The 20,126-nt window shown below is 38.5% G+C and overlaps 1 protein-coding gene across 4 annotated transcripts in view; it reads right to left on the bottom strand.

Annotated features, from left to right (window-relative positions):
* Positions 1 to 1,635: 1,635 nt before the first annotated feature.
* The window catches only part of SCYL2 (SCY1 like pseudokinase 2), a 38,460-nt gene continuing 19,969 nt past the window's right edge, over positions 1,636 to 20,126 (bottom strand). For all 4 annotated transcript variants that reach the window (XM_078376071.1, XM_020803321.3, XM_073000232.2 and 1 more), the window contains 12 exons: positions 19,147 to 19,263; positions 18,560 to 18,685; positions 18,161 to 18,337; positions 15,799 to 15,921; positions 14,670 to 14,783; positions 12,822 to 12,954; positions 12,276 to 12,394; positions 8,338 to 8,438; positions 7,530 to 7,590; positions 7,335 to 7,424; positions 5,450 to 5,569; positions 1,636 to 3,945 (listed from right to left, as the gene is read on the bottom strand). In XM_078376071.1, the coding sequence (XP_078232197.1) occupies positions 3,322 to 3,945; positions 5,450 to 5,569; positions 7,335 to 7,424; positions 7,530 to 7,590; positions 8,338 to 8,438; positions 12,276 to 12,394; positions 12,822 to 12,954; positions 14,670 to 14,783; positions 15,799 to 15,921; positions 18,161 to 18,337; positions 18,560 to 18,685; positions 19,147 to 19,263 (1,905 nt within the window). In that variant the 3' untranslated portion in view covers positions 1,636 to 3,321. The remainder of the gene's footprint in view (positions 3,946 to 5,449; positions 5,570 to 7,334; positions 7,425 to 7,529; positions 7,591 to 8,337; positions 8,439 to 12,275; positions 12,395 to 12,821; positions 12,955 to 14,669; positions 14,784 to 15,798; positions 15,922 to 18,160; positions 18,338 to 18,559; positions 18,686 to 19,146; positions 19,264 to 20,126) is intronic.

The raw sequence follows: 20,126 nt of genomic DNA, 5'->3' as shown, positions 1-20,126 counted from the left end.
GCGAAAAAGCTACCCCCACCACTAAAAAACAAAGATCCAACTGTGCCTCTGGATAATTAGCCAGTAAAAACGCAATGCTCATGTTCTTTCTTAGAGTTAAGGACCCACTGCAAACACTTAGCTACATTTCAACTTCTTCATCCCTGATAAAAGCAACCAGAATAAAAGCTGGGGTCTTTTCCTCCAAAAGTACCTAATATCTGGGACTTTCTGAATCCCAAAGTACCTGAAAGGAAAAAAAACCCCACAAAAACAAAACCAAAAAAAACCTGGGATAGAGCTGGAGCTTACTTTCATGAATTAAGATCAAAAATGTCAGGACAATTCATGAAGTGTACACTAAATAGAAAAATATATTTGTTGTTAAGCATTTAGACTGTGCCTTCCTTTTCCTGTAACCTAAACATCTCTTAAATGCTTCCACCTGTGCTAGTGCCACTTGTAAAAGTCCCTAAAGGTGCTGACATGTTAATGTAAATTTCTAGTCCTAATGAAAAAGTGACAGTGCAGATGTCACCAACATTATCCTAGTATGTCATTAAGCTCAAGGTTTCTTTGTTCAGCTAACTGCAAAGGAAAAGGTCTTCTATTACAAAATCAGCTGTTTGCATTAACAGGTCAGAGAGATTCTGCTAAACTCTACAGGGAATCTACTCTTAGTTATGCTTGAGCCAGCTTAAATACTTCTGCCTGATCTTGACATCTCATTGAAACTGAGATGGTTGAATAAATCTCTCTGCTAGCAAAAAGTTAAATTTTCTCTTTCTTGATCTCATAAATCTATACAGTAAATAATCTGCATTTTAAATTACTTAGTAAGAATGAATTTTACTAGAGATTTGATAGTAGTTAAGAGAACAGTTTATATGTTACATTTAAGCATTTTCTTTTCAATTATCTTTTGGATCATAGCTTCTACGCTCTTAATAGCAGCAAAACACAGACATATTATAATCAACATTCGCCGTGTATCAAGATGCTTCACAAAGGTTTATGCTGGCCAGGCATGAAGGAACTGACACCACATTTTAGCAAATTAGTATTTTACTTTTTAAAATGCCAACAAGACTCTCATTGTCTCACTTCAAGATGAAAGTTCTAAGATGTCAAGTCTCTAGTGATGTAGAACAGAATGATATTGTCAGGGGTAACTTTATATAAAACCCATCAGAGTGGGTTGCAGTGCTAGACGTCAATTGGCAACAGTAAAATGCAGAAAAACTGAGAGGGAAACTACCCCCCTTTCCCACGGCTGCCAAATAACCTCTTCTGGAGGACCTGGAAACTCTCTGGATTTGATTTTGGGGGTGCTGTAGGGGTTGCAGCAAGGGGAAGAGGAGAAAAGATCCATGTCTCTGACAGACAGAAATTTAATTATTAAAATTTGAAACCACTAACAGTCATGAATACTGGGAACCACAAAGGTGACATTAATTTGCAATACATTGGAATTGTGTTTTACATTCAAATCATCCACAATCGTGTTCTGTTACCAAAGCTTGCCTTTCATGTACTATGGAGAAATTCTGTTTTCATCTCTATTTTTTAAAAGCCTAACATTTGGAAAATTGTTATAAACCATAAATGTGAAAACTAAGTTTTGAGAAATCTGGAGAACATATGACAAACCGCATGTATACCTAGCACATTTAATAGTCATAATTTTACACACACACACACACACACACACAATTACGTAACTAATTAAGCATAGTTCAGTGAGTGTATACTGTACATAAATAACATAAGTGTTTTCTTTTGTAAAAAAACACAATTTTATCACTGGTCCCAGAAATACAAAGTAAAAGTACTAAGGCAGCAGCTATAATACAAAGATCTTAGATACAGTTACCATTATTACTGCTTAAAACTGGAAATATAATTTAACAAAATACAACCCACATTTACAGCATAAGGCCCTTTGGTTTCTTAAGCAGCAAATGGAAACAATATAATCAGTGAAAAGCTTTGAAAAATAAAGTATTTAGGCTGTCTATTTAAAAAAAGGAAACAAATTATTTCCTTCGCAAAATAAGCTAGCTATATTCCAAGTCCTACATATGAAAAGTTCCAAAATTCCTAGGGAAGAAATAGTTAAAGTCTAGTAAGAAATAGGTCTCAGGTCAAAGACAGAAGCTGAAAATCCCCCTCCTGCTTCTGCTGGTTGGAGATTTTTCATATGGAGTAATATTTCAAGGGAGACTGCAAAAATTGTTCACTTCAAATCTATTAAAATGTTTATATAAGTCTTTCAGAAGACTCTGGTTTGGCCAAATTCAGCAATTGCTCACAGCAGATTGTGATTTATCACTTAATCTAAAGAAATCACTTTGGCATATGTCAATTGTAATCATATCTGAAGCCACAAGAAGTACATTGCAGAGATGGTAAACTTACTTTTGTCTCAGAAGTAAACAGTAAAGTTTGAAATAGTAATCTGAAATCTTTCCATATTATGCAGCCCAAAGTTCAGCATGAATTCTAAATTCTAAGGTAGTGTACTGTAATTCTAGGATGATCTGAAACAGACTTCCATTCATTAACTTTCATTTGCATTATTTCATGAACTAGGTGTCAGGTAGAAACCAAAGTCTAATTAAGTTACCTTGCATTTTTAGACTTGACTCAGGAAACACAATATGCCTGGTATTGTAAGGCCAAACATTTTGGCATTATTAATGGGAAGAGTGATAACATGGCCACCTTAGCAGTGTTTTAACGACAGCTCATTTTTTATTTTAAAAGTATCACTCTCAAATATACTTTATTCTCAATTGGGAGTAGTACTTATAAGGGAAGAATTCTGTCCTGAAATCTAGTCTGAAGTTTATATATTTTTTCATTCTAATACATGCATCCAACTACAAACCATCCTATACCAAGAGGTATTTATAACTCAGTAACATAGTAAATTCAGACAATGCAAAGTCAACAAGAGACCACAATTTAGTACAGACTTAAGGTCTTGTGGGTTCAATGGACCCAACCCCTTATTAACACTTACAATGTATCTACTTAAGTTTATTTGCAATTTATTTATTTTTAGAAGTACACAGTGGTATGGAGACAAATTCCTGAAGTTCTGAGGTACATGGTTTCTAATTTTTCTGGGTATTATGATTCAATCTGACCACAAAACTGTAAAATAGGGGAAAGGTGCTACTTGATGCCTAAGAAAATTAAATGCATAGGAACATAAATAGTAGCATGAAGCCATCATGGAAAGCTTTTCTTGTGTCCATTTTGCTAGATGAAGTTTCTTCTAATCAGCTTTTTACCAGACATAAAGAGATATTCAATTAGCTTTCTCACAATTAGATATTATCCAAAGATGTCTTTTAAGTCATTGCTAGCTGAGCTGCTGGTTGTCATGCTGTTTGTTGGTTGTGCAAAGTTTTGAGGATTAAAGAAAGGATTTCCCTGTAAGCCAAAGCCAGACTGTCCCATTACATTCATCTGTGTCCCCAAGGGTGAATTGTTGGTACCCTGAGGAGGTACCAACTGATTAAGCCACTGATTTGTTTTTTGTTGCGACAACTGATTCATGCTAACCTTGGGTTTTTGAGGACCAAACAAGCTGTCTAAAGCTGACATGTCAGGTGGCCTGTTTTGCTGTGATGGCTGTGAAACTGCAGCTGTAGTGTTCACAGGGTTGTAAGGTGACATGTTTGCTGTTGGCAACATGTTCATGTTGGCCAATCCAGTGACACCAGCATTACCAAAGTAATTCTGGCTTACAGTACCAACCCCAATACCAAATCCAGAAGACTGAAATCCCACATTAGCATTTAGTCCATTTCTCTTGCTGCTTTCAACTGATGATGAGAAACCCATTCCAATACCCATTGAAGAAAAGCTACTTGAAGAAGGAACTTTAGGTTTGTTGACCGACTGGCTGGTCAATGATGCCATGTTCTCTCTTAAAGTATCAGTCAAGTCCTTTGTCTGCAAAACAAAATGAATAAAAAAGAAATACGTATAGTTGTATGTATTCTCGAAGGGTTTCACGGCCAGGATCTAATGGTTGTTGTGGTTTTTTTGGGCTCTTTGGCCGTGTTCTGAAGGTTGCTCTTCCTAACGTTTCGCCAGTCTCTGTGGCCGGCATCTTCAGAGGACAACACTCTGGACAGAGTGCTGTCCTCTGAAGATGCCAGCCACAGAGACTGGCGAAACGTTAGGAAGAGCAACCTTCAGAACACGGCCAAAGAGCCCCCCCCCCCAAAAAAAACCCCACAACAACCAAATATAGTTGTAATTGAAATAATAATGCCATCAACAGACTGCAGTTGAAAGAAACATGGTAACAGAATAAGGCCCATTTTAGGTAGCAGGAATACCATTTTGTGTGTTCAGCCCATAGAAAAGTTCACAAGTTATGCAATTATATTTCTGTAGCAGCTACCTCAGTTAGACGTTGGGATATATACTTTTGTTTAAACAAGCATTTTCTGAAATGAGCTGCTGCTACTCCCCTCCCTTTCTTGCTGCTTTGGCTACTGCTAAGTTTTATGTCTGCATATCTAACAATATTTGCTGTAGCAGCAGTGGAAAAAAAAAGCACTGGCTCCTCAAAATCAATGGATCTTCATTCCTCTCCTATAAGGAAGAATTATCAGACTTTTCAGATCTAAGGTACACCAGCTGGTACTCAGATCAAGCAAGGGAACAAGCATAATAGTGGTCAGTCTTGAGAGCATCGTTGGCAGGAAAACTATGTCTGCAATCCTGTTCAGGTTGGAGTAATATATAGTTATGTCTATGGATGTTCACATGCAGCTCTTGTCATGTAGAGGTGCTTGGTGAATAGCTTTTCCATCCTGCCACACTTTTCACTAATGCTGCACCAGTTTTCCACTGTACATGCAGAGCTATGCCATAGGATTTCAAGCAATTAGTCACAAAAAGAAAGATAGCTTACGTTTAAAACCCTTTATGTCTGTCTTGGATACATGGAGAGCTACCTTTCTCCATGTGAACCTAGCTACAGACTGAGGTCTTTTGAGTCCTTGTCTGGTTGCCACTTTGGTGTTAGGTTGTAGGGACAGTAGCCAACTGAACTGTGGCAGTCCAGCTTTAAACTTTTGAACTGTGGCACCCCAGCTCTGGAAGTTTCCTTAAAGAGGTTTATCTACTGCACAGTCATAATTGCCTGAAGTGAAAATCTTTTCTATTTTCTGGACCTTTTAAAAATGTCACCTGAAATGATTTATATAGCTGCTGCTATACTTTTATTATTTCTATGTTTGTTTTTTTTAAACATTCTGAGTTCAGCTATCAGCACTCTACGTTTTGCCAATATAGCTTCTTCAGATGCATTTACACAATAGCAAAATATGTAAAGAGTTTCACAACTATTCCAAGCTACACAGGACAGAACATATATTTTTGTGCCTTGCTGCTACAGAACCAGAGATTACTACGTAGAGTTCAGTCATGACTGCATCCATACCTGTTTGACTGGAGCAGTAACTGTGTGAGGCTGAGGTTTAAGTGGTGGTTGGTTTTTGAGTTTTTGTGCTTGTTCTTGTTCCTTTGCTAACTTTTGCTTCTCCTCCAATGTAAGTGATCCCTGCCAGACAATATATAACAGCAAGGTGGCACAGGATTCAGTTTTACAGTTTGAGTAGACTATGACTGCATTTCTTTTATATAAAATATCCATTCCAACCAATGGAATGCTTTTATCTGATTTAGAGATACAATATACACTGATTACCTCGGACTAAAGCATGCCCACTCCATCGACACTGTTGAGAGACCCTTCTCCATCATCCCTTGATTATCTTCTGTTGTAAACCAGTCCAAACCATTGCTCTTTATCAAAGCCAGAATTACCACTGATAGCAAGGGAGAAAAACTCCACTGACTTCCCCACTGAGAAGATTCCAAGTGAGATCAAGACCACTATCTGACAGAAAAAGTGACCAGATTCTTATTGCATATGCATAACTGTATGAAAAAATTGAGCAGCCTACATTTTGGCAGCAAATTCCCACTAGTAAGGGAGCTGACATTTGTATGCCTTATTATGCACTATGCCGCAATGAGGAATGCAAACATCAGTTCTTCAACTAGCGGTTATTTGCCACTGAGATTTATGCAATGTAACTTACACTGACATATGCAAATAACAGGATTCTGGCCACTGTATGCCAGACGCAGTCCTGCTCTCAGTCCTGCTCTCAGATGCTTCTGGCAATACACCACAGTTTGCTGGGACCAAGACAGTAAAAAACTCAACTAAAATTGTTGAGGGAAAAAGCAATTCCATAAAGGGTACTCTTATGAAAATCTTTACTAGACTGAACCCAGTTGTATGGCAGATGTAGTATAGTGGCATCTTCTAGGCCTACACGTTATCTCATCTGTTTTTGAATTTGGTTGCTGGGAAGTAAAAGAATTATGCTTCATGGGAGGAGTCATTTATAAGATTATCAGAACCTGAAAAGATAATCGGGTACAAGGTGACAGAGAGTCTGCTCCTTTGTATAAAGGTGAAAAATATGCATGTGAAAAATCTGCCCCTGCAGAGACTGAAACCAATTTTAGTGAAACATGTTTGATATATCATGTTTTGAGACCTTCTTATTGAGAAGTATAATGTAAGTAGACGTTGTCTAGAGGGGCGGGGTAAAAATCAAATAAATAAATAAATAAATAAATAAATAAATAAATAAAATTATTCTCAATCAAAAAGTATATATAATTCTGTCAGACTGCAGCAGAGGAAAAGGCAGGAGGCAGGGTCACTCTGTTACCTCTACTGGGAACCTGTAATTATCACCTAGCTGCATCCATCCATCGGGTTACAGCAGAGGAAGGGAAGGGAAGAAGGGCACTATCTGCTCTATTAGAAACCAGGTTCTTCCTCTCTTCTCCTGCTGTTTTTTTTCATGACAACCTTGACATGAAATATAATTTTTAACAAATTGATCTGTCAACTGCTTTGGAAGACTTTCTGCTTAAAAAAAGAGGGGGCAGCATATTTTAAATAAATCAACACACAATTCCACTATAATTCTTAACATAAAGTTACTAATATTTCAAACACTTATCAATATCACAACATATGAAAAATATTCATTAAATACAGTGTTCCTTATACCTTAAGTATCCCTTCTTCAAATTAAAAAGAGAGAAAACAAAGTTGCAAATCTAGATACCAAAGCTGTGTATCTCATAATCATCAATACCAACAAGGAAGAATAAGGCTCTTGTAAACCAGAACTTATTTAAATTGGGCATGATAAATAGCCTTGATTCACCTAGCTTATAGCTGCACCTTTAAGAAAACTTAAGAGATGAAAAATGTTCTTCTTTTCATTGAAACTCACCTTTCTCTGATTTGCCAGTAGTCCATTCTCCTTACAGTCAGAATGACCTGATACAATATCTGTTCCTAAATTGCTAAACACCTTGTCAATCTGTTCAAATTAAAAAAAAAATGAAAAATAGTTAAAACAAATACAGGGACAATCCATATAAGTTAAACCAAGTATGGGAATAATCCATTTAAAACAGCAACTTACCTGATTGCCTGTACTGGCTTTTGTTTCGTCAGCCATATTCATTTGATTTATATCCAAAGATCTGTAGCATAATGGTACAATTATAAGCAGGTACAGTAATTCATTTTAGCATCAACAGCATTAAAAACAACTACCAGCAATGTGAATTATGTTCTATGTTTACTAAGAGAAACAAAACTATCTGACCTGATGAATTCTTGATCTAGTAATTAATATATGCATGCATTGTTGAAGTCACATGCAGAATTTTCTATCCATTTTTCTTCATGTCAATACAAAATGGCTTTCTAAATTCATTCCAGAGACTCAAGGTACAACTTCAGCCCACAAAGAACAACCAAAGCATCAAAATAACAGCAATCTCAAACTCAGAACAAGTTACTGTGCTACTCCACAGATAAAGCCATCTGATGGAGATTAGGAAGGATGTATGTGGGAAAGAAACCAACATGTCCAAGCTCTGCTGGGCTTGGACAGGCTAGGTCAGAAGGCTGGACAGACAGGTGTAATTTCTTTCCTTTTTTGGTGTATGTTGGAGGAAGGGGGAGCTGCATCTTGTGTTTCAAGTTATGCAAACTGTACACGAAAACCCACAGGATTCTGACATCCCAATGTTGATTTTAAACAATATAATTGCATCACTGAATGCACATGGTTTGCTCTAGGACATCAAATTTCATATATTAATTAATGTGGGATAATTAATAGATGAGAATTCTTCAATGTGGAAAAGCCAAGTATATCAGAAGACAGTAAAATACTGTATTACCCTATTCACTGTTAACTACAATGATGCAGACATACTTACTTTTGCTGTTCTTGCATAATATGGATTTGTTCCAGTTTAGTCTTATGCTCAGCTTCCAATCTACTTAACATCTCCTTTATGACTGAAATGAAGGAATTAAACTAAAAGAGAGATATATTTTACATCATAAGTATAGTTTTAAGAACAGCATTTTAATAGTAAATGTTGTATGAAGAGATATCAAAGTAAATGAATGGGCAAAAATGAAGCAACTAGAAAAGAAGCAATTCACAGCATGATTCTTAACGTATGTGGCCATACGTTAGACCTGTTTTTTTCCACCAATTGGAGCGAGTGTGGTCTGGTGGTGACTGACCTCATGTCGGTCCCCTTGTCATGGTCAGATCACCACCTAATAAAATGCAACCTCTCAGCGGCACTCCCCCCTCGCAGGGAGCAAGGACCTATTTCTATGGTCCGACCTCGAAGGCTACTAGACCCTGTTGGATTCCAGGAGGCCATGAGAGGTGTTCCAGCTGACCTGGCTGGCGCTCCTGTCGAGGCTCTGGTTGACAGCTGGTCCATCGCTGCCACTAGGACTATAGACACAATCGCACCTAAACGCCCTCTCCGGCTCAGAGCTCGGCCTGCGCCCTGGTTTAACCAGGAGCTCCGAGCGATGAAGCGACATAGGAGAAGGCTAGAGCGTAGGTGGAGGAAGAACCCGGCGGACTACAATTGGATAGCTGTCAGGGTCGCAACTAACCTTTACCTGACTAAGGTAAAGGCTGCATGCAGATCATTCTTCGCTAACCGGATAAGCGAAGCGTCCAACCAGCAGGCGCAGTTATTCCGTATAGTGCACGACCTATCTGGAACTGGTTCAGGTGATAGGCCTCCCCCTAGTTTTTCCCTGGACCAGTTTGCAGCCTTTTAAAAATCTAAAGTGGAGGCCATCCACCGGGAGCTCTCTCCGTTTTTAAAAACAGTGAGTCGAGCAGAGATGTCCAGCGCTCCGTCTTACCCGGTGACTTTCGATTCTTTTCAGCCTGTAACGCCTGATTCCGTCTCCAGGGTGCTTGACCGCTGCCGAGCCACCACCTCCTCCTTGGACCCTTGCCCGGCCTGGCTAATCAAAGCAGCCAGGCCGATAACAACAGAATGGGCCACAGTAATAATAAATGAGTCTTTCCTTGAGGGTAGATTTCCATCCGCCCTCAAGGAGACACTCATTAGGCCCATAAGAAAGAAACCTAGTCTGGTGGCGGACGAAATTGGCAATTATAGGCCCGTCACCAATGTTTCTTTCATGAGCAAAGTGGCCGAGAGGGTGGTGGCCGATCAGCTCCAGGCTCACCTGGATGAAACAGATGCCCTGGATCCATTTCAGTTGGGCTTCAGGCCGTGCCACGGTACTGAGAAGGCATTGGTCGCCCTGTACGATGACCTGTTGAGGGAGGCCGACACGGGCAAAATCTTCCTGCTGGTCCTCCTCGACATCTCGGCGGCCTTTGATACCGTCGACCACAGTATCCTCCTGGGGAGGCTCTCTGAGTTGGGAATTGGTGGCTCGGCACTTGCCTGGCTCCGTTCCTTCTTGGGGGACCGTCCCCAGAGAGTTCAGCTTGGGGAGAGCGTCTCGGCCCCGTGGAGTCTCAATTGTGGGGTTCCACAGGGGTCGATTATCTCCCCAATGCTGTTTAACATCTATATGAGGCCGCTGGGTGGGGTCATTAGGGGATGTGGGGCTTCGTGTCATCAATATGCCGATGACACCCAGCTCTACATCTCCTTTTCACCCACTGCAGGTGATGCTGTCCTTTCCCTTCAGCGTTGCCTGGGGGCCGTACTGCAATGGATGCAGGAGAACGGACTGAGGCTGAATCCGGATAAGACGGAAGTTCTGAGGGTGGGTGCCCCCGTGGTAGGTGGCTTGGGTGGCTCTCTCACATTTGGGGGGACCACCTTGGCCGCGAAGAGTGGGGTCCGCAGCCTCGGCATATATTTGGACCCAACGCTCACCATGGAAACTCAGGTGGTGTCGGTAGTCCGCACCGCATTTTTCCATCTTTGGCGGATTGCCCGGCTGCGACCCTATCTCGACGTGGGGGCGCTCACTACCTTGGTGCATACGCTTGTAATCTCAAGATTAGATCACTGTAACACGCTCTATGTGGGGCTGCCTTTGAGGCTGACACGGAAACTTCAGGTGGTGCAGAATGCGGCAGCCAGGCTCCTTACAGGAGTGAGAAAATATCAACACATCTCTCCAACGCTGGCTGCATTGCATTGGCTGCCCATCTGTTTCCGTGTCAACTTCAAAGTTTTAATGCTTACTTATAAGGCCCTAAACGGTTTAGGACCTCGATATTTGGCGGAACGCCTCCTCCCACCAAGGTCTACCCGGATCACCCACGCGAGTCAGGAGGTGAGGCTGAGGAGCCTGACGCCGAGAGAGGCCCAGAAGGAGAAGACACGAAACCGGGCCTTCTCGGCGGTGGCTCCTCACCTCTGGAACAATCTCCCTCCGGAGATTCGCGCGCCCCCCACGCTAGGCACCTTTAAAACCCAATTAAAAACATGGCTGTTTATTCAGGCCTTCCCTCCAGCCAACTCTTGATTTTTTCTTACTTTCCCTTTTTATTTTTACTGCTGTTCTTGTTTGATTATTATGTATTTGTCTATGTTTTATTATTTGATTTTACATTTGGAAGCCGCCTAGAGTGGTCCAGTGGGCCAGATAGGCGGGGTATAAATTAAATAAATAATTAAATAATTAAATAATTAAATAATTAAATAAATAAATACTGAAAAATCATATCCACAGAGTTCAGTGTTCCACGTAAATGGGAACCCTGATTTTCAAAGGTTCCAGACCAACGTGGGAAAACTCTACAATGACATTGTCGCCCATATCTAGATGGTGATGGAAAAATCAACAGGGGTGGGGGCTACCATTCTTCCTCCTAGTACAGTAGACCCTCGACTTACGAAGGTCCCTACTTATGAAAATTTTGAGGTACGAAAAGCTCCGGAGCATCAATCTACGAAAGGCAGGGGGAAAGGGCGGGAAATTCAAAGCCACCCCCGCTGCCCTCTGCCTCCCATCCCCGCGGGGACAGGAGACAGAGAGCAGCGGGGACAGGAGGCAGAGGGCAGTGGGAGCAGCTTAGGAAGCCCAGGAAGCCAAAAGCTGCCCCGACCTCCGCACCTGCTACCAGCTTTCGGCTTCCCAGGCTTCCAAAACCCCTCTGCTGCCCTCTTGTCTTCTGTCCCCGGTGCCCTCTGCCTCCTGTCCCCGCGGGGATGGGAGTCAGAAGGCAGCGGGGACAGAAGGCAGAGGACAGCAGGTGCAGCTTTGGAAGCCTTGGATTTTTTTCTTTGGTTGGAACAGATTAAATGGTTTTCAATGCATTCCTATGGAAAATGGACCCTCGATCTACAGACTTTTCGACCTGTGGCCACTGTTCCAATACGGATTAATTCCGTAAGTCGAGGGTCCACTGTATGTTCAGTGCACTTAGAATAGCAATGACTGAATGGCACTGTTCTCACCACTTGGATCATGAAAGCACATACCAATCAGGAAGTGAAGATGGCTATAAAGTTACAATACCTGAGTTAAAGTCATTGGAGGAGTGAAAAAATAGTGTTTTTAAAATACAACATATTTATAGAATTCAGCAGGACCAATGAAAGAAATTTGGTCTGTCTTATTAAATCAAAACTGCAACAAACAGTAGCAATGGATTATCGTAGTAAAGCAGAATACAAAATGAAGAATATATGTGACCATAATTTTGCATTCTTAGCCATGTGCACATTTTTGTAATTTCATTTTAAATGGAATCCACAGGATTGTAATGCACAGATTAAAACATTTATCCGCCTTGGGATAAATGTTTTAATCCTGAAGGTAGCACAATACTTTTACAGTATTTTTGCTGAAACAGACTGACATGACTACTTCTCCGAAAGCTACAACAAAGGTAGCCTACCTGATTTAGATTAAGATTGTTTTCAATGCTAAGAGGAATCAGATGTGGCAGCACCTTTCCTGCAAGTTGTTCTTTTGTGATCCCCAGCTTTTTATGACTAAATGTACATTTGTAGATACCTGTTGTAAAACATTAAGCACAATGATTTAACTACTAATAACAAGCAGTTATTAAATTACTAAACCTGTTAAATACTACTATAGTTTCAAAGGAAAAAAATACGCTAAAGACACATTCCAAAAACACACCTTTGATAAAACATATATATTTCTGTATTTGTCTGCGAAGAGGATGGTGAAAGAAAAGACGCCAAAGTAATTATTTCTACAACTAAAGACTCCAATGTGAACTTGAGATGGTAATACAAATTTTGACAGAGCTGACTGAACAGAAAAGTGAGCAGAAACAAATAGGACATTTAAAAAGTGATATTCATGATATTAACATAAAAATCACTGACTTTGAAACCTTTTGTCACAATAGAGTATAGATGATTGCTAGACAGAGAAAATTACATGCGGTATTGGAAACAAAAGATCATATTACCTAGAATTCCCATGAGGACTGCAGGTTCCTTAGAAGGAATTTGTTGCAAAAAAGGCAGGATATCATCAAGAACAAACCATTTATCCAAATATTCCAAAATCTTTCCCAAACAGACTAAGGAATTTACACGGACCTAATAAATACAGAAAGCAATGTTCTAAATTGAAGTTTTATTAAAAAAAAAAAAAAAAACTTTTAGAATTACAAGCAACACTAAGATTTTGAAAATTACCCAAAAGCAATGGGTTTACTGGAGCTGAATTTTCAATTAACTTCCCACAAATTATGATTAGGGTTAAGACTGCAATATTCATCTAAGACCGGAATACCTATTCATCTAGGAGCAAACCCTAGTGAGTTCTGTGAAATTTTCTTCTGAACAAACATGTATTAAGACTGCACAGTCAACAACACATACAGCAATGACGAACTACTCTCCTGTGAAGAAATACTTCAGAAACAGCTTTTTAAACAATTATTACATGCACAGGAAACAAAATTATTTTCAGGAGAACATGGGACCACAGCAACAAGTTTGTTTTTCTCTATGAAGCATAGTATCCTTTACATTGTTTTGTGATATCACAACATACATACATTATATAATCTATTTACTTAATCTTATTTTTCAACTACCGTATGTTTAAGTTGCCATGAGTAAAACATAAGCAAGTCTTATGTCATTAATTGTTTAAAAAGTTGGAAACAATAAAACAGCCAATCCATGAAATTAATTCATCAAGACAAAGAAAAAAATGAATCACCATGAGCAACCACAAAAGGAGAAGTATAAGGCTGGATTAATTCAGAGTTACCTTCAGGTAACTCTGAAGGTAAAGGTTACCTATGACATTTAGTCCAGGCTCAGTGGGTGATGTTAGTATATGGGAAAGTTCATACAGAAATAACGGCTAGCATCCTGTTCATTCTGGTGTAACATAAAGCAACACTGGTGTAAATGTGACAGATGTTACATATGGCATCAAGGAATTGTGCTCTGTAATTGAACAATTGGTCACACGTCCTTAGTGTGACTAACTGCACAATGCACTTCTGGCTCAGTGCTCATGTAAGTATTCTGGGCACAAACTCGAGTTGAGTGCCTGTAGTTATGCCATATGATTTTGGCCAGTAAGTTCTCCAAATATTTTATTCCTGATAGTTTTTGTTTCTGCATTTCTCTGCCAACAGCAGTGAATGATATCCACTAGGAAACTAATATCATGACATACAGCATAAGAAAAGTGACACAAAGAAATTAAAAAGGGAAAACTTGATGTAGAGTATGCTATAGGTTCCAGCACCATTATTGCCACATTAGAGATAAGCATTCCTTAAATGAATGATTTCCTTCCAATAGTGAAGCAAAATCTTGGATGAACGTCATGTTTATTAAATTCACTGGGAATTTTCAAACAATCCTTAAAAACATGGCTATTTAGACATGCTTTCCCAGAGATTACATCATCGTGCAGAAGCTTTTTCAGCATTCATGTCACCTGTTCTGCCATCTTGACTTTTTAAATTAGTTTTGGTTATTTTGATGTCGTATTTTTTTGTATGTGGATTAGTATCTTTAATTTTGGTTTTTGTATAATTATTAAGTTTAATGTTTTTTAAAGTGTTGTTTGTGTTACCATGTTCTGAACCACCCAGAGTGGCCTTGGTAGCCAGATGGGCGGTAAAGAAGTTGAATGGATGAATGAATGAATAAATGTGCAAAAAAGGGGGAAAATGGAAGAGGAAGAAGGGGGGTGAGGGAAGAAAATTCAATGAGAAGAAAAAAGTTGATATGCCATTTCAAAGATTTCTGGAACATCATTTTCAGTCAAATATTAGTTAACTTACAGCAAGAGATGATGTTTGTAAACACGCATTTTTAATCCTTGGTATCAAAGAATTTTTCATTGACGGATAATCTATAAGGTTAGCAAATGTAGGAATAATGTTTAAACAGAGTTCCTGCAAATAAAAGTATCAGTATTATTAAACATAAAACAGTAAACAGATTGAGAGCAGTTGTTTTTCTAAACTAACATTCAGTTCATCACTGTCTCTATGTTCCTTCAAAGTAGTTATTGATTTGTTTCCACAAATGTTTGCTCCCACTTTCTTAGCATTTTAAGGCCTCTAGTAAAAATTAAATAATAATAATAATAATGTGAAAATATAATCATTTAAATACAGCTTGAGACCATGCATCTCTCCAGATGTTGCTGGACCATAACTCGCATTGGCTATGTTGGCTGGGGCTGTTAGACATTGTACTCCAGCAACATCTGAAGGTATCCATGCTTTTCAGTGCTGATTTTAAAACAAAATGCAGACATAGGATATCTCCAGTGTAGGACTCCCTCCTTTACTAATGATAATATTACTGTAGCAACAGGATATCTAAAAGAAGTCTATCACACAGAGGCCATGCCCTTTGGCCCTGCAAATGTTTTACACAGCATCTATGCAATACTGGGAAGAATGTGACATTTCAAGTTCTACATGACTGACAATCAAAACTGTTACATCAGATATATTCTTGCTTTCGCTTCTAATTTCCCAACAATGGAACATAATACTCAGATCTGCACAGGCAGGAGAAGGAGATGTAAAAGCAAAGTGTGCTGGTTTGCTTTAAAAGGAATTTGCAAGGAAAGTATTTGACTTTAAAATATAGGTACAGGACCTGACATAAACACAGGTATTACAAATCTATTTCCATATGTAAACCGCAAGGGAAGGTGACTATTCTTAAAATAGTTGTTGAAATTTAAGGGTTGTAAGTTTGATTTTCTCTTCCTCATAATCTGTTTGAATAGTTTTGTTGTATGTTGCTTTGTGCAGGCTTGCCTTAATACTGGGGTAGACATAAATTAATTAAAATTTCTTAAATTAAGGAAAATCTAAGAAAATATGTTCCTTTCAAACATGTAAAACCTTCTCTAGATGTACTGGAGGGGAACAAAACAAAAAGCTTCAAGACCTGTATCTGAATTGAAGGTGCTTCCAAGGCTCTGTAAACCATTGGTAAAACACTATTCTTTATTTCATCAGGAGGTGTTTTGGTCAGCAGCAAGTCCATTTTTTGAAGAAATATCAACAGAATCTGTACAAGAAATAAAATATGTATATGTATTATACAATTTTGATTTGTTAATTTTTTTCAAGGTAACATTTGCTGTTAAATTTGGAGCTTAAATATTAAAGTAAACATAGCAAATGCATCACTCACCATGTTGCTAGCCTGTAAGCATGAAAAACAAGAACATCCTGATATTATCCTCTGTTCTAACATTCAGATTGCAGATGTTTACTAAAGGATTACTAACACAGTGAAGTACTATCTATATAACTTGCACTCTGTTACTGACAAACAACAACTCTGCCTTTCCAGTAAATGCCCAACTGGCACATAATCTATTCAACTGAACCATATTTAAATATATCTGAAATATGTGGATGGCTGGAAATTTTAGGCAGGATATATGTTATGAAGACACTAATTGCTTAAGCTTTTTTACTTCAAAATGTGACTGTGCTCCAGAAGTTACACTGCACGTGTAAGACCAGAAAAGAAGAAATATTTATGATGGCACAAGGACAGCTAACATCAGTCTTAGGATCACAGAAAACTAGATAACTTACACTAGGGGACCTCAGACCAAACTGTAACCCTATCCTTAAGGATTGTTTTGAGAATAAAATTAAAAAAATACTCAGTCCTTCTAAGAATACTTGTCCAAGTGACTAACAATATAAAAGATAATGGCCAATATCCTATTGGGGATTTCTTGAACAGGATACAGTTACTGTATTTGGCTATCTATTGCATGACTGGTTGCACAACCAGTTGTGCAGCCAGTCATGGAACAGATACCTTGTCAAATAAGACTCCTGCTTGTCCAAAATTAGTTAGTTGCATGTAAGAAAATCCCAAACAAGGTTCTGGCCAGTATAAAATTACAACTTACATGAACAGGACACAAAGCCCTCCTACAAAGTCCTTCCTACTATGCCATGGAGATGGCTCAGATATTTCTGAATACTATGCCAGCAAGTGCAAGTTGCTAGCAACACATCAAGGTGCAGTTTTCAAAGAGACTGTTCCAGTTTCTGCAAACCGCAACTCAGAAGGCCCTAGCTTTAGTGCCCACCTGCTGTATCTCCAACAGCAAGGAGAAAGCCCTCTGAAGTGGTCTGTCATGCCCAGTCAAGCTCATATGGGAGAAAGATCTTCTTAGAGGACCTCATCTCAGTTCCTTGCCATATGGAGAATCAGCAGTGGTGGAAAACATCAGTATAACTATACAAGCACCCACACCCCCATATGCACTGTTGTGTTTTTGTGTTTCTTAAAGGAAAATTCTTCCATTGGTGCCCACAGAAAGATAGGTAAATCCATATTCCATCTCCTTCCAGCCCAGGCCAGAGTCATATTATACATTCACAATAGCATAAGTCTAATGGCATGAATTTTTAGTGAACTGCTACAAGTTAAAAAGCAATTGTTTATGTTGTTGTGCGCCAATTCCCGCAACTGCTGTGTCACAAGAAAAACAACCACCAAATTCTTAACTGCATGTAATGCACTGCTGAACGTTATACCACTGGAGGAATGCAGTAAGCACAAGAAAGAGGATTCCATTGAAATATAGAACATCTTTTTCCTGGTGGACAGAGGATTGCAACATAAGGTTTTTGCAAAAGCAGCAGAGAGAAATATAGAAAGATAGAAAAAATTAAATCAAGATATATTGGGGGATATCACCAGCACATACATAATTGATGTGAAATGGGAATATAGGCTTCCTTTATCAGTCTGATAGCATGTTGATTCATAGCTAAAAGGATAATGCCAATGGAGTTAAAATATTGGAAGAGGAAAAAAATACATATTTATTTGAACATTTATTTTCAGCCTGAATGTTTAATTCAATGTGCTTTAAGAATGTTTAGGCAGGGCTATAGGTGAGGATTTAAAAATAAAATTAAAAACATCTCAATTACTGTATAACTAACTCTCTTGAGCTTATACCAACTGCAGTGAGATATTAGAATCATTTCATTTTTCAAGATAGATTTATTGGTTTTGAGCATGCTGCCACTGCAGTTTTCACAAACACAAAAATAATTAGGTAAACCTACAAATTAAAAAAACATTGTACATTCTGAATTAGGAAAGGGATCTTTAAACATTTATGAGATATAAACAACTGGCTAAGATGTGCTTTTTTGGCTGGGGTAAAAGTATATCATTCTTGCACTTGGTTAATGGATCTAGATTTAATGGAAAATAGCAATTTCCAAGAACAGCAAATGTAAATTAAGACTTGCCACAAACATACCTGGATTGGTTCCTGCTGTTTAAAGACGGGACTAAGCTCAGGTAAAATTAGCTTTACATATTCTTCTTTGGTACACTCCTCCGCGATAAGCAGAACATTAGGCAATACAAAAGGTACCATATCTGGATTTACAAACTCGGATGTCAAGGAAGGCAAAATCCGCTGTACTATAACACGCTAAAAGAAAAAGACCTATTAGTTGGCACCTGAAGTTTTCTTTAAAAATGCTGACAATTATGCTGACTTTTCTCTAAAGATTAAAAAAAATTGTATTTTAAAAATATACATATCAATTTGTTGAACATTTTTCAGCATGATAATAGTGTTTTATGAAGCACCAATTCATAGTTTAACTAGAAAAAAATCCACAGTCTTATAAAATAAACCAAGCTTGCCAACCTTGGGTAGTTTTGGTAAAACTTTTGGCAGCCCTTTGAAAAACTGGGACTTTTGCAGATTATCCCTTTGGAATAAAGAATCAAAGTACTGTAGTGTCACGGCGCCAACGTCACCAAAGAATGGTATCTAAACACAAACATAAAAATGGAAGTTATCCTTGAGGTTATGAACATGATATATCAAAATCTCTACAACATTTAAATAAAATTCATAAAATTGTATGAAACAAGCAAGTCTAATATCCGTATTGTACAATAATCAGAACAGCAGTTATGCTAAATGGATTTTTGCTTTTTGTATTTCCATAAATATGACCTATTTTCCAGTCAGCATCATATTACCATAGTCTAAAAAAAGTACTTTCTGAAAACAGTTTCGATAAATCACCAGGATCTTTCTTTTCAGAATAAAGCACATTTAATTTCTTATATCACAAACATCTGAATTTATACATTTCAAGACCAGAACACTGTTCAAACAAAAGTTCACATTTGAGCACATATACACTAATTTGCTAATCAGAGCAGCTAAGAAGGCTGTGCTTTATTTTCTACAGCTTTTCTAAATTAGCCCTTCTCTTTACTCACTTTAGTCATTTGGTCTGCATCTGGTCTGACTGCAGGTGCTACATTTAGCAGCAGCTTTACGTGCTCACAGACTTCTTCTGGGATATTTTGAAGGTTATTGGCACCCAAACGACTAAGCTGCATAAATAAAATACAGATCACCATTTATATTAAAACAATATTCTGCATGTAGTGTGTATATAATATAGACTGTACTCTGTTCTATGTGGTAATGAATTTCTGCAAGTTCTGTGCCAAAAAAACCTGATTCTGCAATATGTATAAACAGATATTTGCTAAACAAGACACAAATAGATATACAAGCCCTCTTCAGTAGTTGCAAGTGTTGCAAAATCAGAAATCTGTGGATCACTCCTCTCATCTGAAGAGCAACCTTTTCTAGAACCAAGTATTCGCTGTCTATAGAGGAATACCAGTGCTAATTTTTAAGCATTCTGGGTTGTGTGGATAACTTCAGTGGAGACTCCTGTTATCACAAACTTTCTCTTCATGCGAGAGTGGTGGTGAAGCACAGGGCTAGCATATTGCCTTGCATTTCAATTCCTATTATACTTATAACACCTTAATAGGGCTATTCACAACTATATTATGTGGTGTGTTGGCATAGATATTTGCAAATAGAAACAGTACAAAGGCAACACAATGCTGCAATGTAGTTCACCAGGATTCTAGCTGGCCAGCTATGCCCTTCTCCAGTTCACATCTTTCAATTCCCGTTTTGTGTTTTAAAAATGAATACTCAGCTTTTTACAGTCACAGAGGCTGCTCATAGGACTATCCAAGAGGAATTCTCTCCTTTTCTTTTTCTAAAAATACTTTTTGTGCTTCTACAAAACTTGGGATCCTCCAAAGCTCATAAACATCCCATTCATGTCGCTTAGTGGCCCCATTTTTGTCTCTGTTTCTGTCAGTCCTCACCACTCAAGTCTGGTGTCCGACTGATGTTTGCTTATGTTGCACAACTGATCTGGCTTTGGCTC

This window comes from Pogona vitticeps, chromosome 5 (genome assembly GCF_051106095.1).
Source record: "Pogona vitticeps strain Pit_001003342236 chromosome 5, PviZW2.1, whole genome shotgun sequence".
Taxonomy (NCBI): domain Eukaryota; kingdom Metazoa; phylum Chordata; class Lepidosauria; order Squamata; family Agamidae; genus Pogona; species Pogona vitticeps.
Note: the sequence above shows the minus strand (reverse complement) of the source record. Positions and strands in the feature narration are given on the sequence as shown.